The sequence below is a fragment of the Besnoitia besnoiti genome, chromosome II, assembly GCF_002563875.1.
Source record: "Besnoitia besnoiti strain Bb-Ger1 chromosome II, whole genome shotgun sequence".
In the NCBI taxonomy this organism is placed as follows: domain Eukaryota; phylum Apicomplexa; class Conoidasida; order Eucoccidiorida; family Sarcocystidae; genus Besnoitia; species Besnoitia besnoiti.
The window spans coordinates 3,909,098-3,936,956 of record NC_042357.1 but is presented as its reverse complement, the minus strand read 5'-3'; the positions used below and the strand labels follow the sequence as shown (position 1 = coordinate 3,936,956).

The following is a 27,859-nucleotide window of genomic DNA, read 5'->3' as shown; positions in this document are numbered from 1 at the left end:
CAAAAGACGACACATGCACAGCTACGGTTTGGCGGTCCAGACATCACGGATGCTTGAAGGCATCGCAATAATATTTCAGTAGCTGTTAGTTTCTTGACAAAAACACAGAGGGATACCCGTGTATTTGTGACAAGCAGACGGGATGATGGCCCCCTCTCTGCAGCGTTCGTCAGCAAGGAGCCCAGTGAGACTTATAGAGTTCTTGTGACATCTTACTGCAACAAGGCCCAGTACTGGTTATCATAGCTAGTAAAGATTTCCTCTCCCTGAGCAATATCTCGCGTCGCAACTACGTAGACACGGTCCTTTGCACGTTTTTTATCGTATACAACATGGAACCTTGCGGTGACGCCGGGCCCCTTGCGTCCGTCGGCGAACCATCGGCCGTCATTCACAAAGGCGCCGGCGCCTCCGAAAACGAACGGCAAACGGTATCCAACCAGGTACTGATATTGCATGCCGACTCTCATTACATGGGTCGACGTCCCCATCCCTCGAAGCATCATCGCGACTTTCCTGTCGACGCAGACACCGGCGTACTCACCGATCCGCGACCGAGCGGCGTACGCTCTACATGAGTACACGCCGAGTCCGCTTCCGCGGCCTAGCGAGGAAGCAGACACAGTCAAACCGCACCCGATTGACGGCAGAAAGACCGGCTTCACTGTCGACTCGGAGAGTTGCGATGGCGACGCGCGGGAAGATGCCTCAACCCCTCGCCTTCCTCCGAGCGTTGCTGCGCGACGAACAGAACACGAGTCCTCTCCGACCTGGCTACTAACCCGCTCAGTAGCCAGATGCGCGGCCTGCGGCCTGGATACCGGATGCCGGGCAAGCGATGCACAGGACTGCTGAAAGGGGCTGCTTCTACAGCTGTCGTCAGTTCCTTGGGTCTGGAATTCCGCAGCTTCCCCTTTGATACGCATTCCCGCATCTGAGCACAGCGCCGGCGACACGGAGGCTGGAGGCTTCGCAGACGAGCCCAGAGACTTCTCACAAGAGCCAGGAGCAACTGAGCTTCGATCTGTTCCATCCGCGGGCGCATGTGGATGGGGCCCTTTCGACGAGGTAGCGGGTGAACCTGCCTGCCAGAAGCTACACTCATCAGTCACGTTAGATGGACGTTGTGGACCGCCCTGACACAGACTGGTACCACTGCGTACAGGACTCGTGGCACGCGAACCCTGCGCAGGCATCGACTCGCACGCCACGGGCTCGGTGGGTGGCGTCGCCTTCTCTGTAGAGGCGTCATCTTGATGTTCTGTGAGGCAACCGGATACAGGTAAGGGTGACGGGTGTACAGGAGCGACTGGATTCGAGCAGAGTCCAGGCGAGTACTCGTCTGGAACCTGCCCCTTCGGCTTCAACAATGTCTTCCGCCGCTTGCGGCTGCTTATGACAGTCGAAGGGTTCCGAGGCGCCTTCGATCCTGCGTTGCGGGGATCTCCGGGTGGCGCCACACACGCACGGCCAGGTGATGCGTCTTGAAGACCCCGTCGTGGCTCGGGGCTCGGGTGAATCGATGATCTCGACGACTCGTGCGCGAACGAGGCCGTATGCACGGCACCACATCTCGCCCCCGCAGAGGGCACCACCCCACCGGAGCATCCAGCAGCCAAATTTCGTTTCTTCTTTGGCGTGGGGGGCCACGACGGATTCTTGAAGACGAACCTGGAAGGGAGCAACGGCAGCAGAAGGGGATGAATGAACCAATCGGTGCCCGGTGACTCACTTTGAAACGGAAGGGGACTGTTCTCTTGAACAGGAAGCTGTGCAGTATTGCCGTCTTCGGTTTTACCCTGTCTCAAGGGACCGTGTGCGGAGTCCTGCTCATCGGACCGAGGAGAATCCGACAAAGGACGGTGATTCACCTCGTTGCCCAGCCCACCGTGCCAGCGCGCGGCGGCGCCGCCCTGGGTCAAGTCGGTTGGCTGGCAAGAAGAGGCCTCTCCCTCTTGAGGCGTAGTTCCGGAACTGAGACAGTCACACATATTGCCAGCTTTTTCTCTTCGACTCGTAACACTCCCTTATCTATGGGGCGGCGTTCGCTACGCGGAGGAGTCAAACACCCGCACGGTGCTGGAAAGCCTCAAAAAAGCCACGTACTGTCACGCGCGACATCGAAAAGATGTCCATCGACGATGCAGCCACTTGGTTTCACGCAATCCTCGTTCCAAATACTAGTATCAGACGAAAGGGAGCGTTTGGGGGGAGCCTTCGCGCCCCGAGTTTGCTGAACGGAAAAACCTGGAAGACTGGATGAATCCAACGGGCACACTGCTTGAACCCTCGCGCCTGTCCCCCGCCGACTCACATATACCGCAGAATGAAAGGAATAATGCGGGACTCGGAAACGGAAAAGGAGAAGAGGTTATGAAAGGTCGCCGGAGTCACCGGTCATAAGGTGTTTGATTGGAGTTAGGACCTGTTAGCTAGGCATGAAAAAGTCCGCTGGTGTTCAACTTTGCACTGCCAGGGCGGTGCTGTCTCGCGGCATCGAGCAACTTGCAGCGGGCTTAACAACGTACTACTCTCATTTCGAGCTTCTTACCGCCATCGTTCATTGCTGTGTGCCACATACTCAGCAGTTTGGGAGTTTCCCACTGCATCGCCACTAGGTAGCCGATGGTCGCAGTTTAGATGCGCAGATGGACACAATCCTCGTACAGTCTGTGCGGCCGGACAAGCCTGTGTTTGATTATGTTGTCTTGACTCCCGACAACCGACAGTTTTGCTTACTGTACCTGGGTCTCTCCCTCCAGTAGGGAGTTGCGAGTCGTAAGACAATCTCCTAGGCGCTGACCGAGGATACAGAGCGACTCGTTGCCTTTGTCGCTGAGATCTCTTGCCACGACATACCCAGGACTGACGGTGGGTCCATGACTTCCCTCACACTACCGAAATAAAGCTGCATCATCTTTTTCTGGGTATCTCCGGTAGCGTGACTGTTTGATGGATGCCGCAGGGGATGCCTGCGACGGCGAACTGGGCTCTGGGAGGGGAGGAACCATCATTGCTCGACTGGGTTGGAAGTGGGGTTTGTAGGTGTCCCGCTCGACAGTGGCTTTATCCACATGTACTCAAACTAACCATCTGTTTCATCTGAGTAAAGTCGGCGCTTGTGGTCGTTCGTATATGCCTCGCATAGTTGTGCTTGCGATAAACTGGAGCCCCCGTCCCGGCACAAGGCTGTGCCGGGGGCTGTACCGGGGGGGGGGAGGGGGGCAGGATCATGGAGCGGATGCGCTTGAACGTGGGAAACGCTACATGCCAATGCCTTCTTGTAGCTCAAGCCTGCTCTCCGAATTTGGTCACTTCAGAATTCTGCCCTCTCCTCACAAGCCATGAACACGTGCAGCCCCATGTAACCCGGTGTGGGGTGCTGCACAGGACTCGGCGCTCGCACTGAGCTGTGCAAGAGCCTGCAACAGCTTCTCCCTTTCTTCTTACGCCGGACTTGCTAATGGAGCTCGCAGGTCTTCACGCCTTGCAATGTGTGTCAACTGTGGTGGTTTGGGACGCCGCAACGTCGGTCGGTAGTTGTCATATGCGTCGTCATAGTGCCCCAGAATCCAGGCCCCCCTGCACAAGCGGAGTGGTGGACACCTTCACTTCCTCTGCCAGTCCATTTCCAAGAACAATGAACATGTCTTGACGTGCACTGATACCTGCCTCGGTACTGGCAGTGGACATTTCTCTTCAGTTATTTTGCAGACGGGAGCAAAAGTGTTCACATTCATGACATATGAGGCAACAAAGGCAGCGCCTGGGAGACCGACTCGTCACACAGTCTCTCGCGGAATTGCAAGGCCGTGTGTTCCTTGGAAGACAGGAGCTGCAATGCATGCCATTTCTGCGCGCGTCGTGTGTACGGCGGCTCACACACCGCAAAGCCGACACGCGGTTCAGTTTTCCTTCACCAGTTAGCGGCAAGGCGGGCATCGCAGCCATAGCACTTGGCGTTAGGCATTTTGACAGGACATACCAACAATCTTTTCTGTCTCTGCCGGGGGTTTTGATTCATTTTCAGTCGGTGAAGGTAGTATTTTGAATGGTAAACCCATCCGTACGAACGTGTCAGATCCCCACTCATGCAGCGAAGCCTATAACCGTAAAGCTGCAGGACCCCGTTGGAACCGACCACAATGCGCAATGCATTACGGTCTAATTCGCAGAGGTAGAGTGTTCCCTGGCAGTCCCCTCGGATTTCTAGCGACACGGTTCCTATGCTCTCAGCAAGCTAGGCGGCCGTAGTCCATCAGTAAATAAAACCCTGAGTTGCCGCTTTAGTAAGCTCTCACGCAACATGGTACTGAGAAGTTTGGGTGATGTACCGCTCACTTGGTGTAGGCGCGTGTGTGAATTGCAAGCACGTTAGGGAGTGCGAAGTGTAACATGAAGGAACCGCTCTACGAGTGTGACCGCCGTCCATAGACCGATCCCAACGTTTTGCTTCACACGCCAGACATCCCTTCAAATGGAGATTTTCCCTCATAGTATTTATTCGCAGAAGGAGATCACAGAAGCACGGCTTCGTTCCCAACGCCACAGAGGGGCAGTTTCTGCGGAAGAATGTGCAGCGAATACCCGTTCCATTGACCTTGCCTGGCGATCCGCTAACGGGACGACCACCGCGCTTCCTGTCACGTAGTATAGGACGAGGCGGGCAGACCCGCGTATGCAGTAACGCGGCCCTCTACTGCAAGCGGCCGCGGCCTTCCTGGGAAAGGCACCACGGGCCTGAAAATGGCTCTCCAAGCGGAGCGCTGCGTACCGGCATCCGCGCCTAAATTTGTAGGAGTAAGTCACAACGGAAAAGGGCCTGGTTGGTGTTTTGCTGATTCGTCTTTGAGGTGTCTTCTGCATTGGAAAAACGGATTTTATCAACTGTTCCCTACACGACACGCCGACACTTGAGAGGCGACGTTTGCGTTGCCTGCAGTGTTGCCACAACAGAAACGTAGAATTGCCCAGTTTCCGTGGCAGAGGCAGCCGCTGCGTCTCCCTTTTCTGGAGCATCTTGACAGCAGGGTGGCGCCTCGCCGTTTGTGAGTGTTACAAGCTTCCTCCTACACTACACATATCCGGTGTGTATCTTCTCCAGATTTCCATTTCCAGATTGTGTACTACGTGATCCTCTCGGACACTTTCTGTCACTACCACAGGATACGCTCACAGAGAATATTCTCTGTCTCCAGCGCAACAGACAGGATCCTCTCTTTTATTTTTAGTCTTATATCGTCGTCGGCGAGACCCGCGCTCTTCTATCTAATTTCTATGTGACGACAGCTTTTTTTTTTGCGCTTGGAAGCACCACGGAAACGGAACGCAGAACCGAGGGCGAACTTCCCTCCTAGAAACCGTCAGCATAACGGAGCGTCTCGTTCTTAACTGGGCGTGTTTTGTTCGCGGCATTCCATCCTCTGTTTTTTTCCTTGAGAGAGGATCGGATCCGGCTTCCGGTTTTTCGTCTAGGCCAATACTTCGCTTTTGAAATCATTCTCCAATTAATTGGTACCCTCGTCCGCACGCTGTTTTTTCTGCGTCATCCTGTTGACCCACAGTCCCCCCAGGCACAAGCTTTCTGCTCGTCTTAACAGTCCCTCGTTTTTTTCTTGTCTTTGGCGAGCTTCCGAAGATCGTAATATTCGCATTCCTTGCCCTCCCTTCTCTCGTATACCGACTGATTTGTCCATTGTCTGTCTGTCACAGCGGAAGGGCATCACCTGGTCTGGTCTCTGCATGTTTTCCCTCCGACTCTCCGATCGTCGTACTGCACAACGTCGCCTCCTCTAGCTCTCTCAGTTCCCCGTCTTTCTGCCCTTGGCATCTTATCCCTCGGCCTTGAAGGCTACCGGATTCTTTAGTCTTTGCGGCTGGCAAGGGGCTCTCGAGCCGCAAGCTGTATGTAGCCCAGTTGTGTCGCGTCGTTGTACGGCAGCCGTCCCGATCACTGGTGCAGAAACCTCCATCAGTCAAATTCCGCGCTGCGAGCCTTTTCGTTGTTTCCGAAGCCATTGAGAACGCACAAAGTGCAGAAAGCCGCGTGCCCGGCAGAACGCACGGACGTGAAAGTCCCGTGGACTGAAGTGGAGAGGCGTGACTTACCGTCTGAACAACAACCAATTTGGGCATGAATCGCGATCTCGAATTCTTGGCGACAGAGACCCGTGACATGGTGAGCTCGTTTTATATACGTCGAACAGAGAGAACTGGAAGCAGTGCGCCACGGTCAGCGGCCCTAGTGCCGAGGCCGAATCCTTGTCAGTCGCCCTGAACTTCCTCTTTCGCCTCGCGGCTGACAGGGCATCTTTTACATCCCCCGGCGTCTTCTCCAGCGGCGCAAAGAAGTCGAGAGCAATCCTTCAGGGTTAAAATACCTCTGCAGCTGCGCACTCGCGAAGTTGCCGGCGAAGCGGTTTTTCGTCGACTGGGGGCGGACTGGCGTCGTCGCTGCGGAGGACGTATAGAGAAGAGAGGGCAAGGCCTCGCAAGAGATGTCCTCTATCTGCTGGCTGCGCTGAGATCACGAAACTCGCGAGGTGCTTTTTTCAAGACAACCCAAGGGAGACGTGTCCTGCTGTGTGGACTGGTGGTGGCGACCATCGGCGGCGCGGGCTAGAGGAGAGACGAGGGCGTAGACAGCTGCCTGAATCGCTTTCCTCGTCTGTCTGCACGCGGACTCAGCAGCTCGTTGCGTTCGACGGAGCGCCTGCTGGCGAGTGGCCTGTAGGAAGGCGGCAGAGGCAGTCTGCGCTGTCACATGGTGCAGGGCCTGCATTGGGTCTCGGAGCCGCCTCACGCACTGTGCACACCCTGCGCAACTCAGCCTCCTTGACAGGCGTTTTAGCGAGAGGCTGTGGCAAGCTGTTTACAAATCAAACCCGCTCTGTGGGGAAGAAGGCCCCCGGCAGTGGCTCGCTCTGCCTGCACACGTCACTCGTTCAAGCTTCCGCAGATCTGTTTGGCAAGATGGAAAAATACCAGAAATTAGAGAAAATTGGGGAAGGCACCTATGGTGTCGTGTATAAGGCGCAAGACCACACCGGAGAAATCTCTGCGCTGAAAAAGATCCGCCTTGAGGCCGAAGACGAAGGCATTCCGTCGACGGGTAAGCCTTGAGCGGCAGTTTACTCCACATAATGGAAGCCTTCTCCACAAGTCTTTGCTTTTTTTTGCGAGATTGAAACATCGTCGCCCCTAAACAGGCCCGGGGAGAGCTGTCGAAAGCTGTGTGCATACGCCTGCAGGAGGACCGCTTGCACGCGCATTTGAGCATCAGGCCGTGTGGACTCTGTCGTACACCCTGGGCTTGAGAACCGCTGCAGGCGAACAAACCTGGTGGAAAGAGGGCGTTCAAGCCGTCATACTTGTTCACTGGGGGGTTGGGATGGCGTTGATAGACGACGGCACTCACATAACTGATGTGTAGCTGTCTGCTTAGTATGCGCGTGACCATCGTTTAGAACTCTAGCATGTCCCTGAAACGGCGTCTTACCACCTGTGGGCTCGCTCACCAGCACATCCCTCAGAGCTATGTTCTGACAGGGGACAGAGTTCGTGTGTGCAGAGACCCGAAGCCCCTCACCCGTTGACCTGCATGCGTGCGGCGCAGGCCGCTGGCTAGCTACGGCCTTTGGCGACGAACGGACCTAGACACAAACAGGTTCCTGCGGGTGCCGCGTTGCCTTTTCTTTTTTCTCCGCTCTGTCTGACTCTTCAGCGATACGGGAAATCTCTCTTCTCAAGGAGCTGCACCACCCAAACATTGTCCGGCTGCGCGACGTTATCCACACCGATCGTCGGCTTACGCTGGTCTTTGAGTATCTCGACCAGGATCTCAAGAAGCTCCTAGACGTTTGCGATGGTGAGGCCCGGCGCGTGCCCTTCTTTTTCGTTTTTCCGTTCCGACCTGCGACGCGTGGTTGTGGGTCGCCAGAGAGCCTGAGGCGTGTGTTTTTCTCTTCACTGCCTGCTTCGCTCCTGCTTCTTCAGCTTTCCGCTCTCGCTCTGTTCTCCGCGGGGCTGAACTGGCCCGTAGCTCAACGATGGCCACGTCGCCGCGGATGTCTAAGCTTGCCAGTCTGTACGGCAGGCTTCCTTTGTATTTTTTTCCTTGCAGGGGGTTTGGAGCCGAGCACGACCAAGTCTTTCCTCTTTCAGCTGCTCTGCGGTATCGCGTACTGCCATGAGCACCGCGTGCTCCATCGCGATTTAAAGCCCCAGAACTTGCTTATCAATAGGGAGGGCGCGCTGAAACTTGCGGACTTTGGACTAGCAAGGTGCGTGGAGAGTGCAGAGCTTGCCCGCGTTTGCGAATAATACGCGGCACGCTCTCTACTGAAAAAGTTCGCATTCAAGTCTTTATGGATGCGTTCGCTGTCCTGCGTGGACTGATGCGTATGCAAAAGCGCATCCATTCACATGATGGCGAGAGCATCGAGGGTGTGTCTTACCCAGCGTTTGATGCAGGGCGTGCGTATGCCGGTCGACCGGCCGTTCAATTCCGTTTTTCGTTCTCCACCTGTCTGGAGACTGAACATGTGAGCATGGCTGTTTCTTGGGCGTTGTTTCAGGGCGTTCGGCATTCCCGTTCGCAGCTACACGCACGAAGTCGTGACGCTGTGGTACCGCGCACCTGATGTGCTCATGGGATCCAAGACGTACTCGACTCCGGTCGATATCTGGAGTGTAGGGTGCATTTTTGCAGGTAAGGACCACCTGTGGCGACTGCGGAGGCTTTGACGCGTTTCTGTGTTGCAGCCGGCGCGTTTTTTAGAGACGTGTTTTGTTTACGTCGCTGTCAGTCGGCTCCGGCGAGGATGATGGCGAGGGCCTCGTCAGGGCAGGCTCGCGGGGAAAGCAGAGCTTCTAAGAAGTTCCTCTCGCCGGGTGCTGATCCCTAAGCTGGCTACTTTCTGCATCGATCTAGTGGGTTTCTGCTGGAAGCAGCCAGTCCGTCGCTTCGGGGAGCACACTTTGTGAATTCGGGCATCATTCCCGGAGTGCGTTACAGTAAACTGTGGATAGTGTCCTCTGTATTCGTATATGTATCTATGTATCGCTATCCATGCACCTATCTATCTATATCCAGATATACCCGTAGATAGATAGATACATAGATAGATAGATAGATGTAGGCGTGTCTGCGTGCGGCGTCGCTTGTCGTTCGTTGCATATCTGTGTGCGCCGTCAAGCGGCTCCGCTTCTACGTAGAACCACCAGCTATGGCTCGCTCTCTTGGCAGGACGCGGGCGTTTATAGATGCGTGCGAGATTAAATATATATATATATATGAATATGTGTCTATGCACATTGTTGGGTGGATTTTGGTGGCGCGTCGAATCCGCAACTCCGAGGTTCCCGTCTTCTTGTTTGTCGCTGCAGAAATGGTGAATGGCAGGCCGCTCTTCCCAGGGACGGGAAACGAGGACCAGTTGGTGAAGATTTTCAAGATCCTCGGGACACCCCAGTTGTCTGAGCATCCGCAGCTGGCTGAGCTTCCGCACTGGAGTCATGACTTCCCGCAGTATCCGCCCCTCCCCTGGGACCAGGTGGTGAGTTCAGAGAAAAAGAGTCCACACACGGGCATGAGCCCGTGCGTGTGGGCAGGAGAGCACCTCGCGCATCGGCGCCTCGTACGCTCGTATCCATACCTGCATTTATATATCTATATGTATATATAAGGACACTCGCATATCCGTGTACGTATCAGTAGAGACCCAGCGACAGCGGCTGCAGGGCGTAAAGAATCTTTCCTGCCAGGCGGAAGGTCTCCATATATGAAAAAGTGTATTCCGAGTCTGTGTGAATGCGTGCGCTTGCATGCGCCTAAATGTTACTGCCCGATTGCATGCTGCGGTCTGTTTCTCCCTCGTGGGCGCCCAGGTTCCAAAGTTGGACCCTCTCGGGATCGATTTACTTTCCAAGATGCTACGCTTCGACTGTAACCAGAGGATTTCCGCGCGACAGGCAATGCATCATCCGTATTTCGCGGATCTGCCAGATGACATCAAACGCCTTGCGAGCTACAGGGGCGACTGACCGGGAGGCGCAGCGCGCGTCACTGGCCCTGCGCCGCTCTGAAGACACTCAAGACAGAGAACAGAGGAACGAGCTACCTTGCTTTATGTATTGTGTATGCATGTATGTGTGCATGTATGTATGTGTCAGGATGGTGACTTCGTGGGCGTGGAATCGCTTCTAATTGCGTCGCCTTGTGGCCGTGTCTTGCCTGTGAACTTGTCCGTTTCCTTGTTGGCAGCAGCGTTCGATGTATCCAGTGGCAAACGTACGCATGTGCGCGTTTGTGGATTTCAACGTAGACTGCAACATAATCCGCGTTCTGCAGGTTACGGTGCCGCGTTGACGGACGAAACGTCGTACATTTGGACTCGCTTACGTTTTCCGCTCTCAGGACGCCGTAGCGGACAGGCAGTTCGTTTTCCACGGGGGGACACGTGGAGCGGACGGAGGGGTGCGGGAAACGAAGACTTTCGGTACTTCGTGTACCATAGAGGGAAGCGTTGCCAGCACATGGGCGCTTGCCTCACGTGGGCTCTCCATACGTCACGTGCCGCGCGCACGATTAACGCCGAGATTGTCCTTGTGCCATTTTGACGGTTTCTGCGGATCGGCCATGAAGCTTGCTGAATGGGGCGCTGTCTGTTGTCTTCCGCCTCTCCGTCCCGCTTCTTTCAGTGCGCTCTTGCAGATTGTTCGTGTCTGCCTCTTGGGACACGCGTCGCCCGGATCCTCTTGTGTCCTTAGTCGCAGCTGTATCTGTCCAGACACGAAGTTGCAGTCACTCGTAGTCGTCCGGACAGGACGCACGTGTGCATATATATACATAAATATTTTTTTTATATGTGTGTGCTTCTATACGGTGGAGGTGCCACTTTCATGCACTTAGGCGACCATCGGGTTTGCGCAGTCGGGAGTCTCGTTGATTCCACTGTGTGCATCGAAGGAAGCTCAGTTACGCTCTCCTAGAGGTGCTTAAAACAGAGGTTGAGAGATTTCTGCCTTCCCGCCTTGCGTTCGGACAAACTGGAATGTCGCCTCGCGGGAGCCCAACAATCATGTTGCGGCACTCTGGGCTGCTCTCAATTTCGACTCATTTTCTCGGTGTGCAGAGTGCCATATGCCGTCTGCTCCTGTGCGTGGCGCATGTTGGCAATATCGCAGACGCGTGTACTCTGACCTCTTGTGTGCAAGAAATTAGTAATACATATTAAACGCTTGCAAGCGTATACACATGCCGATCTGTGTATATGTGGTGCCGCAAATGTATATGTGCGTCTTAGCACGCTAGCACATATTTGCATGAGTTGTCGCAGGACAACCGCTCCAAGCCGTCGGACGAAGTAGATGCGGGAGGGGGGATGAGGGAGGGGGTTGGAAGGGGCTTCTTATTTTTCTATTGGGCGACACAACATCAGGGGAAAACGCAGATCCTCATGTGCATGTCGTCTGAGACAGCGTTTTCACTGGCAGCGTATATGGGGTGCAGGACGACTCGGGCAGATGCCGCTTTCGTATATATACACATCGATTCAAGCATATCTATATTTATACGTGCGTATTTTTTCTTAAATGGAAGTATATACGTACGCGGGTATTACGAGGGCGTCGACTGCCTGTTTCTTTTCGGATAGTGCCTTGACCAGTTTCTGGATGCGGCTGAAGTTACCGCTTGCCGCAAGAGATCTTGGTGATCGTATATATTAACGCGCAAAGATACACGTCCTCGGTTCCCTCTCCTTGTTAAAACGTTCTAACTCTGCAGCACATCTAGCCATACGCGTGGTTGTTCTCCAGTCTCTATTTTCCGTATCTGTATTTACACGTCAAGTATACATAGACGTGCAGGCGTGTATGTGTTCAGCGTGGCGTTTGCAGGGGGGTCTCCCCCAGTTGCTGCGGATATACATACACAATTACACACTCATGTATGTTTATGAATAGTTTTGCTTGGGGACATTTGGAAGAGTACTGGTTTTTTTCCCTCGCGGATGGTGCGCCTCTTCACTGTGCGGGAGTCTGGACTTACGAGTCAAACCGACGAACGTGTATTGACGTATGCTGTCTGTGTACCTGTCGGCGGAGTGCATTTATTGCCATGTGCCTTCTCATCTATTCTGTTCGTGAATTCGGTTTCCGTGTCACCACATTGTTGTTCACTTGACTAGAATAAGTGTGACTCCGCCAGGAGCTAGTGCACTGTCAGGAAACAAGTGAAGCAGATTAGCTGTTGATGCTTTTGTACGTTGGCCATCTCCCCGAATCCGTAACCGGAGAATAATGTATTTTTTTTTTGTTACGTATTTGCTTCTTCATTGGCGAGATCATTCCAGTTTTGGTTCAACCGGTACTGAGAAGTCGGCAGGCTCCCGTTTAACTTGTAGTGGCCCGGCAGCTGCAGACGTGTACAGCGTCGGGTAGACCCTACTAGATGCGCCTCCGACTTTGTGTTGCGATGCAGACAGTTGAAGGTACCACATTCTTTCGTTAGACATGCGAGCACGGAACTCAATTCTTCTCTGTGGAAGGTGCCCATACTACACCATGAGCCCAAGGTCAAGTATGACGTCAAGGGCCGCGCACAGGAGTGGGGATGGAAAGACCAACGTGTCTCACACGCCTCAGCGTACTGACGGCTTTCGCATGCCTCCACCTTCTGTGAGAGCGTCGCCCAAGCGGCGGAGAGGCACAGACGCGAATTCCACACAAAGCAGCATGCCGGAGTTGTTACTCCACTCTGCTGTATTACAGACACACGCTGAAACGGCGCCAGTAGAGCACCTGACTAGCTACGTCCCCGTGAAAACTCGCCCATGTCACCGACCAGCGGCCTGTTGCTGGGCTATGCAATATCATGGGTCGCTTCTGAGACAATCGAGGAGGCGTTAGATCGCCGGTTTTAGTTCACTTTGCACCGTCGTGTCGCCGCAGCATTGGTCCGCTCATTCCGTGTGGGGAAGTGATACGGGCCCTGCCGCACGTTGGCAGGTTTCCTGCCTTTTACCCCCCCTCCTCCCCTTCGCCTATCAAGGGGCTGGATATGGACTTCAACCGAAAGAGGGCGAGATTATCAGGGCAGCACTCGCCCTTCTCCTGCTGTAGTCCTTCCCCAGGGTGACCGGGAGCAAGAAGTGCACTCTCTTAGCCGACTGCATCAATTCCACCAGAGTTCCTTCTCATTCCGGACACAAGCTGTTACCGATGTTAGGACCGTTTGAGCAGTGTCTCTACTGCCTGCTTCCGGGACCACCTTCCCATTAGAAGACTCGAGCAAGTCAGCCGTGCACACTTTACTAGGCAAATGGGGGGGAGGGGGTGCGGGGGGGTCAGAGCCACGCGGTCCAAACCAGCTGCAGGCCATTTCGGGGAAGGGTTTAGGGCACGAGGAAGGCGAGCGCTATCGTCGCAGTACCGGTAGTCCTCTGTTCTCTTCGTTTTCATCAGGAAAGAGGAAGACAGACCTTGGAGTTCCGTCTTCGCTACTCGGCGCCGTAGCGGACCACTCGCTAGAGCCCTCTGCCTCTGAATCCTTGCTCTGCGATGAAGGCGGGCAAAAAGTCTCGAACCAGAGCGCAGCGCTAAAACGTTTCTGGAGGTCCCATGGAAGGGCAAGCAAGCTTCCGAGGCTCCAGCTTCGGGCATTCTCTGTGTCGGTCTGCGGCGTATCCCTATTTCCTTGTGGAAACGATGCAATACGTAGACGCGTTTCTTCCATGGCGGTCTCGCCATGGTTTACCTCGTTGTTCCCTCTGGCACCTGAGTCTTCGTCTCTGCGTCCGTTGTCTGAGACAGCACTGGGCAATGCGCGTCCCGCAGACAGTGATTGCCTCATTCTTGCGAAAGCAGATGCTCTGCACAACAAGCTTTTGACAGTGCCAGGAGTCTGAGGTGAGTCCGGCGAGCACGATGAACAAGACATGCTGCTCTCGTTTGCGCGTACAGAGAGCAACAGGGAGGCAGACACCCGAGTTTTCTGAATATCTGCAGGACACATAGTCATGTCGTCACCCCGGACTGCTGCCCAACTCTCGTGTGTGCACCCAAAACCGCTAGTCCTCGCGATGCCGTCTTGCTGGCGTCTGGCGGCACCACTGAGGCACAGCAACGGACCGTGCAACGCCAATCCTCCCGTCGTCTCCACAAGGTATCGCCTTTCCCCTTGTGCCTGTCTCCATTCACGAGCCCGCTGGAGGAGTCCAGCTTCCATCATATCACGACGGATTTTAGCGAAAAGCCCCTGGTCAGCGCCCGAGCCCGGGTAGCCTTCGCGGCCTCTCTGTGCGCCGGCAAAGCGATTTGGTTCCCCTACATCGGAGAGACTCGATGCTTGCGTGAATCCACCACTTTCTTTTCCAACAATGAAACCTGCCAATGCTTCGTCCGGTGCTTCCCTCCTCAGCGCATCACCCAATACTCTAGCCGCGGAACCACCGCTAGTGACGGCACGAGTGGCCCGTTTTAGGCTTGCACTATGAGCAGTCGGATCTGACGACCGAATATTATTACTGTCTTTGTTGAGCGGATTAGAAACTTTGAACAATCTGGGCGGAGTTAGGCTACTGCTTCGCGTGGTGCCCGCTACGTTAACTGGAGCCTCTGTGTGGCAAAGGGTGCCCATACTGTCGGGCGTCCAGGTTTCGCTACGGCGCGAGTGCCTCCGTTGGAGGCTTCCTCTGTCTTTTCCCTTCAAGATGTTTGCTGCCCCTCCTTGCTGCTTCCCAGACGCGAAAACGGAACATTCCCGCTGTAGAGGCTCATACTCCATTTGCCATTTCACTGCGGGAAGAGGCCTCGGATCATCGGGAAGGGGAGTTTCAGCCGATGCGTCTGGGGCACCGCTCCCAAGCCGCCGTCCCCATAATCTCCTGCTCACTGTGTCTACGGTGCTACAGCTATCGCAACCAGCTTGGCAAGAAAGTGGATCTGGATCCCGCTTAGTTTCTTCCATAGCCTTGCAAGGCGCACTCCGAGACTCCGGGGAATGCTCACTGGGCTCCTTTGAAAAAACGGCATTTCCGCACGTCGTTGTATATATAACCTCATCTCCTTTGTTTCCTTCTCCCCTTTGCTTTTCTTGATGCCGCCAAAGGTCTGCCACGGGGGGCAGCGCGAGGGAGCGTAAAGAGGGAGAAGCGCACCGTCCATGGGATGCCTTTATGGCAAGCCTATCCAGGCAACTAAAATGCGTATTCCCCGCAGTTTCCGTAGGCGGCGCCTTGATCGCAGCGGCGCTGACGGCTGGCGTCACATTACGGGAGACGGCTGGGCTGACTGCGGTGTGCGAAGACGAGAGTGGGAACACAAGAACCTCGGCCGTGGACACGCGATGTGTGAAAGGTCCTGGCAAGTTCCCCGAATTCAGATCTTCAGTTGATCTACAAAATCGCGTAAGAGCATTCCAGCCGCGCCCCTTCATCCGCGAAGAGCCGCCTGTCGAAGAAGTAAATCTCTCAAGAAAACTCGCCTCCTTCCGCAGAATGTGTCCCGTTCCGCGGGCAATGGGACAGGTCTCTGCGCTCTTCACCCCGTAGATCCCGTTGTCGCTCTTTCGGCTTTGCGAATGACCCCTGGAGTGACTCAATCCAGGAACACACGATTCGAAAGAGGCTTCGGATACCGCGCCACCACGGACTGTATGGCCAACAGGGTCAGAAAGGGGTGATGCCTCCCCGGCAAGTTTTTTATTTTCCTCCCACACCACTATATCGCAACCGCTCGTGTCCAGCTGGCAGACAGACGCGGAGAAAGAATCGTCATCTTCGTCGTCTAAACTAAAGGGAACCTCGGGGCTCAGCGGCGGCCGGTACTCATCACGCGGAAACATCCAGGAGTGCTCGAGGATTTGCTTGAGTAAATCCAGTTTCTCTATCATTGTTCTCTCCATATTACTGCTGTTTTGCGTACCCGTGCTCGCACTCTTGCTCCTGTGTCGAGGATCGCGCTCCTCTATACTGGTGCGCGGCAATTCCACTCTTCCTTTTTTCGTCTGCGGCGAGCAGCGTGTTTGCATTTGCGGATCCACGGACGGCGCCGCTTCAGGCACAGACGCCGAACGCGGAAAATCCACATTTGTGTCATCGACCCTATTGCGACGAGCTGTTTTCAGCTCCTGTCGGTCGTTCTTTGGACGCGCAGCACTCAGAGAATCGACTTTGACCGGAGGCGCCCCGTCGCGCTGGGAGCCGGGTGGCTCAGCTGTAACGTGGACAGGGATTCGCGCGGAGCGCCCGCTTTTCTGGCGAGACGCACCGCCCGTTTGGCTGTGCGCGATCTTAGTCACGTTCACGGCTGTATGACAGGCTTGCACCTGCCGCCTCGCGTCCGACGGAACAGAGGAGGAAGTGCGGCGCCGTGGAGACGCCTGAGCCCCGATGCACCCTACCGGGGGAGGCGCTGATGCGGGGTGCCTGGATGCATACAAACACCCACGTCGTCTTCCCTGAATTTCACTCGGGTTTCGCGGCCCGCAGAAAAGGACAGCAGTATCCACCGGTCGCCGTGGTTTCGACAGGGCTCCAGGCAGGGAGCTTCGGCAGGGTGCTGCGCGCGGACAGTTAGGCAGAAACACACATGGAGAACACGTATAAACACGGTTTTTCCCAGAATCGCCATGTACCACCACTGTCCACCACGGAATTTTCTCTATGGTCTGACAACTATGAGCAGGAGACACCAACTGAGAGAGGCGCCCTCGCTACCATCTCTTTTGAATAATCGTCTGAAGAAAGGATTGACCACAGACAGCGTTCACTCCGACATGCCTTGGGGACGAGGCAGATAAAAGAGTCCTTTTTGCGGCGCTACTGAAAAGGTATTCCACGGAACGTGGGATGGAGAACCAGTGTCACATAAAATGAAGGGCACACTGTATGTAGGCGTTTAGTAAATGAGCATACGACGTGTCCAAGTCGACATCGGCCCGGGGCTACCCGTGGAACCTCATGTGGCCGGGGACGAATCTGACTTCCGGACAAGGTTGAGATCAGCGGCGGGAAATAGTGGACTGTATCTGCGTAATCTCGCGGACGATGCTGTCTACCGCGCGACGTTGGGCTAAGCTACAGAGGAAAGTCCGCACCTTGAGCTGCACATGCTTGACTCGGACGCTCTCTAGACGGACTGAAACCACAGGATGTTTGGCTACAGATGGGTTGAAATGCACGACAGAAACGGGCCGGGGGGACCCCCGAAGGTGGAGTAGAGAAGAAAAGTCACTGTTAGCGTTGTTGTTCCATCTCTATAGACGCGTAAAAGGTACCTCCGAGCAACTGGATCTGGCAATCGCTTACGGCCCCCGTTTCCAGCTCGTGAAAAGAGTTGATTCGCATTTGCGTTCGGTGTGCTTGTCACGCCAGCGATATTCGCGGCGTTTGATGCCGTGTTTCTCCTTTCCGACAATGGTAATGAGGTCCTCCGTGGACGGCGAATGGCAGGCCGCGTCACCGTAATCGCCGTTGAGGATTTGTGGAAGACTGATACGCCTTCGTGAGATTTCAACAGCGAAGAACTCAGCATTTCCGGTTCGTTTTCGTGAACTCTTGAACCGCTGTTCGGTGGTGTTCCTACAGATTTGCTAGAGGGCAGAGCCCGAGGCAGTCGAGATCGCGTGGAGGTTCCCTCATACGACGACGACAACTGCGCTTCTGCAACATCAGCGCAACTGTGACTCCTCGCAGGAGCAAGTCTAGCCAGACAGGGGCGTAAGTCCCGAATTGCCTTTCTATCCGCAGTGTGTGGCCGGAATCGGCATTGAGTAAACACTTCGGATGGGCGCAGGTGCAGACAGACATTCTGGCACTCCGGATTGCTTGATCCTCCGTCCTCCGGTGACCACGCTGCAGGCGTCGAATGGAAAGGACGCCGTGTCTTCATTGACGGTAGCCCGGTTCCGCACTTTTCATGTTGATTTTCTCTCCTTTGCTGGCGACGTGGATAGAGTTGAGTTTCACTAATGCCTTGACCTAAGACAGGCCCATCTTTTCCCATCACTTCCATTAGAGAGCTACAGCGCCTGCGGGACAGTCCCCCATCTAGATTAGGTCTTTTCTGTTCTCCTTTCTCCGTCAAGCGGTATAAATTAGCGTGCTGTGCCTCGCGTATCTCTGCTGATCCCAACTCAGATACTCTCGTGCCATCGGCTTCCACGTCGACTATATCGTTAGGAAGGTTTTCTCGAGAAACAGCGGTCCCGGCAGTGACGAAGGACGCCTCAGACGATTTCAGGGGTGCAACGGTGTCTACATCCGTGGCCCAGATGTGATGGGTGTGTATCAGGCCAGCTTGAGCAAGTGGATGCTCCCCCTCCGCACTGCCTACAGCATAGGCGGATCCTACAGCACAAGCATGTGGAAGGAGGATGCGGTATTGACCCCTCTGGAGACATAGAGAGGCCGTCGAACCTCTCACCCGTTGCTTCAAAATGTGTTGGGGACTGCCGTACCTTCCCTTGTCTGGAACGCAAGTGACGGCGGAGCCCAGGTTGCTGTTCCTCTGTTTCCCCCATGTTTTAAAGGCTCTCGAATAAGGAACCTTTAATTTCGACGTCTTGGGAGAGGTTGTCCCACCAGCCAGGACCGACGACAGACGAAGCCCATGCCGAAGGGCTGGAGCTCTCTCTGCCTCCTGCTGCATTTGCAGCGATGAAGCGCTCGCGGAGACGGAGCGCTTCATGGCGTGTGGTAGCTCAGAGGTTCTCTCGTTCAAGCTGTTGCATCTACCGTCAGCGTATTGCCATTTATTTGAATGTCTGCACCCTTCTGCCTCAGAATTAGGTGCTCGTGCAAACCCGGAATTGAAAGCAAGCGTGGAAATCCCCCTCTCCTGCAAAAAGTTGATCAGCACAGTCTTTTGTCTCGCAGCGCATGGCTGCCATGCTGTATTCACTGTACGTTGGTACGTACCACTAGTATTTCGCGCTGACCCCCCTGGAAGTACGCACAACGATATACATGAATCAGTTTGTGTAACTATACGTTCGTACCGTCATTATGCGCTCACCAGCGGGGGATACGAGACACGCGAGTTCCAGGACATGCAAGCGGCGGTAACTTCACACAGCGGGGGACTTCGACTTTATTAAAGGGGCAGTTACTGACGCGACAGTCCGGAGAGAAAACAGGTCAAATTTTACGCCGAAACACAGCAGATTCAGACGACGTGCAGATGGCATGTCGGATGTCACAGCAAAGGTACAAAATCCCGATTGTATTCGTATCGATGGTGTGGGGCCCGAGTTTTCGCGTTGCTTCCCTTTCTGAATACCAGTATCGATTTGACGTCCCGAGTAGCGTACTAACAGCCGAGTGGCTTGTGATGCTGCAAGTGGTAGCTCTATCACGAGATGAAAAAAAGTACATCGAGGAAGGGAAGCACAGCTATAAGTGTGTCTGGGTAATATGCCGGGGGCGATTTGCCTATCTAAACCGTACACACAGCTATTTCAAACGCTAAAGAAATTGTGCTGTTCCTGTTGCGGAAGCATTCTACTACTACACACACAACGCGTATGCACTGAGCTTGCCATGGATGCGCGTCAGCTAAAGAGACAGCCAGACGAATAGTCATCGACCTGCCCTCAGGCCTCCTTGCTCCCTACATAAACGGTACTGGTTGTAGGCATATATCTGCCCATTACAAAGTACGAAGATCGCATGATTTTGTGAGGCGGTCACGTAGTACTCAGCAATTCTCTGGATGCCTGTCATTTTCTGCGCATTTCCAACCCCCCCCGACATACCTATAAATACCTGCTTAAGGACACCGTTACTTATTCTCGGTGAAGCTACTCCCTGGCAAATTCAGTGAGGAAGGGTCTCCTTGAAACGCCGGAGACGAGCTCAGCTATCTCACTTGGAGATGGAACTCGCGCACAATGTTCATCGCCTCAGCTCCTTGAGAGGTCCTTAAAAGACTACAAAACCACTGACTCGAGACACGAAACATGCGGGGCAATCGGGAGCTGTCATTCCAAGTCGCATTCAAGGACTGTAGCAGGGATGCACGCGCAAGCACAGCGCTGGTGTTGGCTGTAGTTTCGCGGTTGCAAAGGGCAGGCTTTTGAAAACCGTAATGTGCCAGAGCGCCACACTCGACCCCGCGGCAATAACGGCGCAGTCAACGTGAGTCACGCGCGCTCGGTATGCAAGCAGATCTCATAAAAAACCTGATTTTGAGAAACGCGTGTGAAAAGCCGGCACACGGTAGCATGAGCCATAGACACGACACCAGGGACTCGGAAAAGCATCACAAAGAGGGCTCCTGAATTACGGAAGCAGTGCATTTCGAATCAAGGATTCTCCCACTACCATAGCGCTGTGAGAGCGACGAACACATGTTTGTTGATCAGGGGGCTCATCACAAGAATATTCCCATCGGCGATTTTACCACAAAATTACCCATGGGGCCAGCACAGCAAGGCATGACCTCGGGCTAAAGAACCTTCTGACCACATCCGTCTGGTCTTGATTTTCTAATGCTGGACAGGAGGTTCTAACTCTGAGGCGTTGTACATTTGGTTCCTCTAAATGAATCCGGAAGTATTTTGCATTGCGGCCGACCTCTGAATGAGCGCATGGCCTCGTTCCCGCACTGCAGTATACCATCCACGGCCTTCGGCAAGGAGCTCGTCAAGCTCCTCACACGTGATAATTGGGAACAAGTACTTCTGGCTTATTTGATCCAGATACTCTCTGACCCTTCCTCTTGCCTCATACTCCGACTTGCGTACAGCTACTGCAGCAACGTCTTTACTGCAGGAGAGCACGCACACATTGGTTCAAGAAGATGGGAGTCAGTGCTCCCAGAACCATGATCATTCCACGAGATTCCTGCACTACAAATATGCTCAGCACAACCAGAAAGAGCACCCCCCGCTGCACCTCTCTTCTTTCGTGTCTCAATCTGAAAGAAGAGAGCTCTACACTTCTCTGCTGCAGCTGGCGTCAAGTCTGCGCGTACGACAGTACACACTTGCGTCTTATCTGTGAAGAGAAACGGCCGATGGCGCTGGCGGTGTGGAGGCTCGACATGCAAAGCTCCCTCTAGTCCTTCACATTACTACAAGGCAAAGGAACTCACTTGAGGTCAAGACCGCCGTGTACATGGAACTGCGGCAGCTTTTCGTCGTCGAAGAGCTCGGGCCGGCCTCGTCTTCCGTTTGCGATGTCCTGCGATCCGGAAACACCGAGAAACTCGAAGCCTCGCTTACAGCTAGCCAGCCGAGCCGTCGGCACAACTCGCCGGATATACGTATCGCTTATTCTGGTACTTTACCTCTATCTTAAACCCTTTGCACTAGGGCTCTCGTCATACGAAAAACGCGGATGTGTATGCGCATAGGCTTCTACACCAGTGTGGTTTATGCCATCGCGATGTCCTGCTTGCATGTAACGTGCGTGAGAAACGTACTGGACCTCGGAAAACCGTAAACAGCCGACACGACGCTCTCCGTGTATGCATTGCCAACGAAAATCATGCCTTGCTGTGTACGCCGGACAGCAAGCCTCTTGAACCATGCAGAACCCTCGATACACGTCATCATGGAGAAGTGACATTGTAGCAAGGACCAGGAATCGAGCCCAGACGCTGGCTCACCAAGATTTCCTTGATCTGTCGATTCCCCAAGAGATCCAACACGTGCCACATATCCGCCAGTGTACCAACGCGCTGCCGCCATGGCTTGGGGCGATTTCTGGACGCCGCTACCGTGACTCGAACCCTGTATGGACGGAGGCAAGAATGAGCCAATAAGATGAGTGACACAAATTGGCAAGAACGGAAGCTAATGCTAAAGTGCAGAAGCGCCCTGGACGTCAAGTGGTCTTGGAACAACAGCGCCCGGATGTGTGAGGAACTGACATTCGCACCGACGTGGATGCACGCATGGATATAACTACGCTCATCTGTGTACATATTGCAGCAAATAGGATTCGAATATGCAAGCAGACTCCAACCTAAAATAGTCACTGCAGTCAAATATGAACACGAGTATACATTGAGAACCTTGTGGACGCTCGTCAGTTGTTCCCGGTTTAAATAGGTAGGTAGTATGGAGGGGGAGCTGCCCCGAAAGTTCTCCTGACTCGGGTATCTCGAACTCTGTCGCGACATATCGACAGTGGCTGCATCTTACCGCACGTGTTCCTCCAAAAGCAGGAACGCCTGACTAGGTGAGTGAAAGCGCGAGTCAGCATACGGGTAAAGGTAGACGTTTAGGAGGCCGTGCTTCGGTCGGTGTTCCGGCCGGACAGAGGCGTGATCATAGAAACCATTGAACAATGCCGCTTCCGATGTTCGTCTCTCGCTGGCTTCCGCCAGCTGTGCTTGACTTTTCAGTTCAAATCTGCTCCTGAATCACGCGCACAAACGAGAAAAACTCTTCTCCTTTGCTGTCAATTTTTCCTCAGACGGTCCACACCGGCAGCATAACCGACACTACATTAGATCTGATTAGAACCTCTGAGCCCAGGCAGTGCCGGACGGATTTCCACACCTTCAAACGCCTTGGTTGCACAATGCAAGACCACCCATTGCATAGGTCAAGATATCTACATACTAGAAAGCTTTGAGACACTGCCTTAGAACGAATGAGAAGACATGTGAGCATGACCTTGCTCACCTGTAGTGATTGTCCTCGAGTAGGTGCGGCATGACGTTGAGGAGATCGACCCCGATTGTAAGTGGCATTTTGCTAACCAGATAGGCCTCGACGTTCTCTAACTCGTCTCTTGAAATGTTATTCGCTCTGAGGCAGCGTTCCATCCTGAGTCTAGCGACCGCGCTCTCCACTATCGCCTGCGTCGCGACATGGTTAATGACGCATTGCTGAATCTGAGTTAAGGCCCTCAGTTCCGCGTTGTCTTTCTCGCCGGTCAGCAGGGCAGAAAGGCGTTGAAGTGCTTTCGGCAAGGCAGGAACCCCCGGAGGGAAAGATGAATAACGTTGTGAGGTTGATGCGCGCTCTTCCGTGTGCCGGTGTTTTCCAACAGTGGCACCAGTGCCTTTGAGAGTGGGGCAGCTGTGCGCCGAAACTTTTTTGTCGCCTGTGTAGGAACGAGATCTCTCTGCTACATTCTTTTGTAGAGAGATTAACTCGATAGTTCCTTCCTCGTCACGCAGCGAAGCTCTTTCATGCGAAGACCCAGCATGCCTGCTGCGAAGGGTTTTTTTTTGAGCATCAGCTGTCTCAGCTGAATGAGGCGCTGATTCGTGAGAAACGCCCATCGATCTCGACGTGGACGAGCAAGAAGTATGGGACTTTGATGTGAAGTAGAGTGCTCCGTCTTCGTCACCTTCGGGCACGCTTCTCTGGCTTTCTCTGGGCATCAGACGGCACTCACTCGAAACGGTTTCTGCCAGTATCCCTGGTGATTCCATTCCTCCTGCTGCCGAACACATCTTAGTAGGACGCTTCTCGGCCGCCGAAGAGGGCCGACCTGAGAGGCTTAAAGAAGACCGAAACGAACCAAAAACATTTTCTTGATATTCACGTGTCGCATACTGAAGCGATCCAGACTTTATTGAAGAGGAGCGTCTCTTAAAGGACGACACAGAACACGTATGTGTGTCCTGACACCGCCCAGACGGCGTTGAAGAGGAGAGAACAGAAGAGCTACTTTGCTCTCTGCTTTCTGAAGGAACGCCATTGGCATTCGAAGTTCGGCTGCTGTCTCTGCTGCTGGTTTGCACAGCAGCACAGATGTCCATTTCCATGTGTTCGGCGCCCTTTTCCACACGACGTGCCAAGTCGCGGGCGCTCTCGCTTTTCTCTGTCTTTCTTCCGTGTGATGAGCTCGTTCCCGTCCTCTCTGCTTCAGTGTTTCTGCCGTCCGCTCCAGCCTCTATACGCCTACCCTGTTTCCCTTCCGAGCTTCGGACGCTACCAGTACATGTCGCGTCCTCCTCTCCATCTCTGCTCCCCCGGCTGCTCTTGATTCCGCTCCCTGCGTGTGATTCATCGCCCTCTCCTCGCGCTGTACTGCCGCGCCCCCTTTCCATCTCCGAGTTTTGTGGACCTCGTTCCCTCCTCGTTTTTCGTTTTTCGGAAAGCCTTCCCTCTGTCATTTCTGACTTAGTAGAGCCCATGAAGGAGCCATCGCTGCTACTGTTCCGAGTGATTTCCCCTTCGTTCATGCGCATTTGGCTCCCCCTCAGTAATCTTCTGCTTTGGTGCTGTGTGCTCGACTCGTCCTTCTCTCTATTTAGCCGTCTAGTGGACGAGGGAGTCCCAGATGATGAAGCATCCAATTTCACACCGGTTGCCGTGCGACTCGTCGTCGAAGAAGCAAACAAACCGGAGAGCGATAGCGATTCGCTGGCATCTCCGCTATGTTGAGATGCAAATGCCCCCGAAAATGTTGACAAGTGGATAGATCCGTTCAGGGTTCCCTCGCAGCCATCGCCTCTCTGAATCAAAGGAGCGGTAGGTCGCGATTGCCGAGAAACACCCGACTCTAGTTCAGCACTGTTGGCGTAAGGGCGACAGCGTGGAGAACATATCCTTGACCTAGTGTCCGTCACGGTTTCAGTCGTTTTTCCACTCTCAACGTCCCCCGGCCCTCCATCGCTAACGCTCTTATGCGTGCTTTGTGTGGTTAGCTCGTGAGACACGAAGGCCCTCGATACTCGGGCTGATATTTGTTCGTCTCTCTTGATGGAATGCTCTTTGTGCCCACGTGTGGGTCCACACTCTCGTGAAGCTCCCACCAACTCGCCAGCCATTGTCTTTGGGCATAGAAGTTCCTCTCTCGACTTTTCATGCTTTTTCAGAAATCCAGAGGGGAAGAACCTCCCACTGTCCAGTGCTGTGGTTCCACTTTGAGAACGGCGAGGCACCGCGGCTCCATCAGAATCTATCACTGCCGTTTTCCTCTCGCTGGTACATTTGTTTGAAAAATTAGCACCGGTGCCAACTTCTGTAAACCTTTCAGTCTCAGCCACTTCAAATTCACCAGGCACCCCTTTCAGGGCTACGCCCTGTTTGCGTTGGCGACGATAGCTGCTTTCTTCCAGTTGGCTTGCTCCGGACGAGGACACGATGACAGGCGCACCCGAGTCTGCAACAGTCGATGGCTGCGCCCTTTGGTGTGTATTTTCTTGCCTTTTCTGGGAGGCATTTTCCTTGGTGCACTGTGTGTCCCGCGCGGTGTGCAATACTAACATGCTTGTGTCCGCCTCAGAGGTTTTCTTTGCGGACGACTTCACGATGCCCTGTTGCAGTGAAGACCTAGTACAGGGCCTTGTCTCATGAGGCACGAAGTGCGACCGAAGGACCGTCTCTGTGTCTGCAAAAGAGGAGCTTTCCTCGTTCAGAGCTATACTTCGTTTTGAGGGCAATACAGACGCCATCTCAGCAACACAGTCTTCCACGCGTGTTGCAGATTTTGCGGTGTCGCTCCCGTCAAAACTCTTAAGACTGCCTTCAAGGTGGTCTTCAGACCCTGGGAAGAACCGTTTGTTACTCCCAGGCCCCGTGGTGCTTGCACCGATGGTGACGCCAGGGGATGACGGCCTCGAACGGCCGCAAGGCGAACTATGAGTAGACTGGCTTTTTTTCTGGATTGAGGCGGCCGGGCCCAATTTTCGGATTCGTTCGTCATCGCCGGAGCCCGACTCAGCTGCATCATATCTTGGTTGCCATGACGAAGTGTCTAAAGAACACGCCAGCAGTCGCGACAGTCGTTCCTCACATGATGACTGCGTTCCGGAACGATCTGTTGCGCGAGCGACTGCGCCGCTCTCCGAGTCGTCAAAACAGGCTAGGGAACCTGATTTGATTCGGGACTCCGACATTTTCACCAATTCTTGTTGCCCCGTCTCTCCAGTGAACGATTCCACAGCGAGTGTTTCAAGACTATCGCCAGCAACTGCATTCGAAGTCAACGTCTTTGGCACCGACGAGTGAGATACCTCCGTTTTGTAATGAGTGCTTCCTTCATCTTTGTTGGTAGCCGAGGCCTTGCCAAGGGAGACACCAGTTTCGCTTTGTGTAAAGGTGGAATCTTGCGTACCTTGGGATCCCGAACGATGCGCTGCCGTGTGTTTCCGAATGCCAATTTGCCTCGATATATCTGTCTTTGACAGAACGGGAGTGCTCTTGCCTAGGTTGTCCCCTGAGGTCTGATGCCCAGGCAAAGAATCGTCGCGTCTCTGAGAAGCTCCACTTCTTCCTTCCTGCTTTGCCAGAGCATAAGCCTGATCGCCAGCACTGGGACTGCCAGTGTGCGATGTGCTGCAGCCATTCTTTCTTCCTTCTGCTATTGAGACAGCCGTCGAAATCGTTGAATCACTTTCAGTCTTTTCAGCCTTGACGTGGATGCCGCCATGTAAGTGGCTCGCCTTTTCCGTCAGTATCGCGGATGCCCCATTCGCAACCGGTGTTGTGCTGCTATTTGATATATATAGGGACGCAGGCAGAGGCTCTGGCCTTTGAGTTGCAGTTTGCCGCGTGTTATCAAGGCACTGAAATGAGTTCCCCCCGGAGTTTTCGTTTTCAGAACATAGCGGCGGCAGCGAGGTGCAGGCAGAGCTTTGCCTCTTCTCCTTTAACGGGCACGGGTGAGTCGTCTGCAATGACTCATACATTGTCAAAGAGAACGATGCCTCGTTATGGCTGCCTCCCAACACTGGCTTTTTCGAAGGTATATCCATGTTAAATCCAAGACACTAGCCGTGCCGAGTTCGAGTAGTAAGACAACACAAACTGATGGGGCGTGAGACGCACCGCTAACCCGAGGAAACGATATGTAAGCGGGATGCAATACGTATGGCAGCTGCTCTGTTTCGTTAGTAAGCCTTGGTTTTGGCTTGTTGTGGAGACAGTAGAGTGGCAACGCCAAATCCAACACTGACAACAACTTGTTTCAAAAGAAATAATGCCTTAGGAATGCAGTTACCCAAGACAGGGTACACAATGCCATATATAGACCTGTAAGGCGCCAAACGCAAAACGAAAACGCGAAAAACTAGCTGAAACGACAACAGGTGAAAAGTATTGGGCGCAAACGTGTGTTATATGAAAGGATGTGCTTTCAGCTGGACGACCAAACCCTGGAAGATAAATATGGGTTCGCACAGTTGCAGTTTGTGGCTGTGCCGGCTCACGTCCTCCTAAAACACGGCAGCGCACTTTTGAGTCGAACAAAGCACACCTTACCCTTTTCGCATGGAACAGACAAGTACTGCGTATGTGTCCGACACGCGTTGGACATTGTTCTAACCACTTGAAAAGCTCTAACAAGAGCCGCAATGGCCAAAAGATTGAACTTTTATTCACCCGTAGGGAGCACTGTTTAGTGCTGGCTAGGGGATGGGCTTCCGCGTCCGCGGCGCCTTCAGGTGGAGCACAGCACATGGTCACCGTAGGGTCGCCTTTTCAAAGGCAGCTCAGGTTAGGCCTGTGTTTTGGTTAGTGGGCGGTTCTAGCGGATCGAGAACGTTTCTGGGAAAAGCGGGTCGCTGGCGACGACCAGAAGTGCCCCATGATGAAAGCGCACTGCAAAACTCGTGCAGTAGAGACGCAACCACAAATCCTGCTGTGGAGGCATGAAGTGCTCTACAGTGACGTTGTTACTAGACATTTCCTGAAACAACCTAGGCCTAGAGGGCCCTCAACCGGGCCCTACGGATGCGGCCTCACTTTGTCTGCTGGAGACTTCGTCGTGCCGCAGGCGAACGATTATTTCGGGATCCTATTAGCAAAACGCATCGTCGGTCCGTCTTCGGGTTTAGCGCCTTGATGGCTTCTAATCCACTAGTTTCCACGTATGACCGTACCCTCTTGGATAACACATTCTGTGACAGACTTCGTGGTGCCGTTGGAGCGGGCCTCGATAATTCG

General features: G+C 53.9%; 3 protein-coding genes across 3 annotated transcripts; 1 reads left to right on the top strand and 2 right to left on the bottom strand.

The window, feature by feature from the left end:
* Window positions 1-212: 212 nt before the first annotated feature.
* On the bottom strand, window positions 213-1,991 carry BESB_039140 (putative histone lysine methyltransferase, SET; the record flags this gene model as incomplete). The annotated part of the gene is made up of 1 exon (XM_029362500.1): window positions 213-1,991. The coding sequence occupies one exon, from the start codon at window positions 1,989-1,991 to the stop codon at window positions 213-215; it is 1,779 nt and encodes a 592-aa protein (XP_029221465.1).
* A 4,981-nt stretch (window positions 1,992-6,972) lies between these two features.
* BESB_039130 (putative cell-cycle-associated protein kinase CDK) lies at window positions 6,973-10,044 on the top strand (the record flags this gene model as incomplete). The annotated part of the gene is made up of 6 exons (XM_029362499.1): window positions 6,973-7,111; window positions 7,724-7,867; window positions 8,123-8,282; window positions 8,577-8,710; window positions 9,388-9,557; window positions 9,889-10,044. 6 exons carry the CDS (start codon window positions 6,973-6,975, stop codon window positions 10,042-10,044), a joined length of 903 nt encoding a protein of 300 aa, XP_029221464.1.
* A 10,498-nt stretch (window positions 10,045-20,542) lies between these two features.
* BESB_039120 (uncharacterized protein) lies at window positions 20,543-25,368 on the bottom strand (the record flags this gene model as incomplete). Its single annotated transcript, XM_029362498.1, has 5 exons — window positions 20,543-20,771; window positions 21,100-21,188; window positions 21,616-21,739; window positions 22,154-22,369; window positions 22,640-25,368. The coding sequence occupies 5 exons, from the start codon at window positions 25,366-25,368 to the stop codon at window positions 20,543-20,545; spliced, it is 3,387 nt and encodes a 1,128-aa protein (XP_029221463.1).
* Window positions 25,369-27,859: the final 2,491 nt, after the last annotated feature.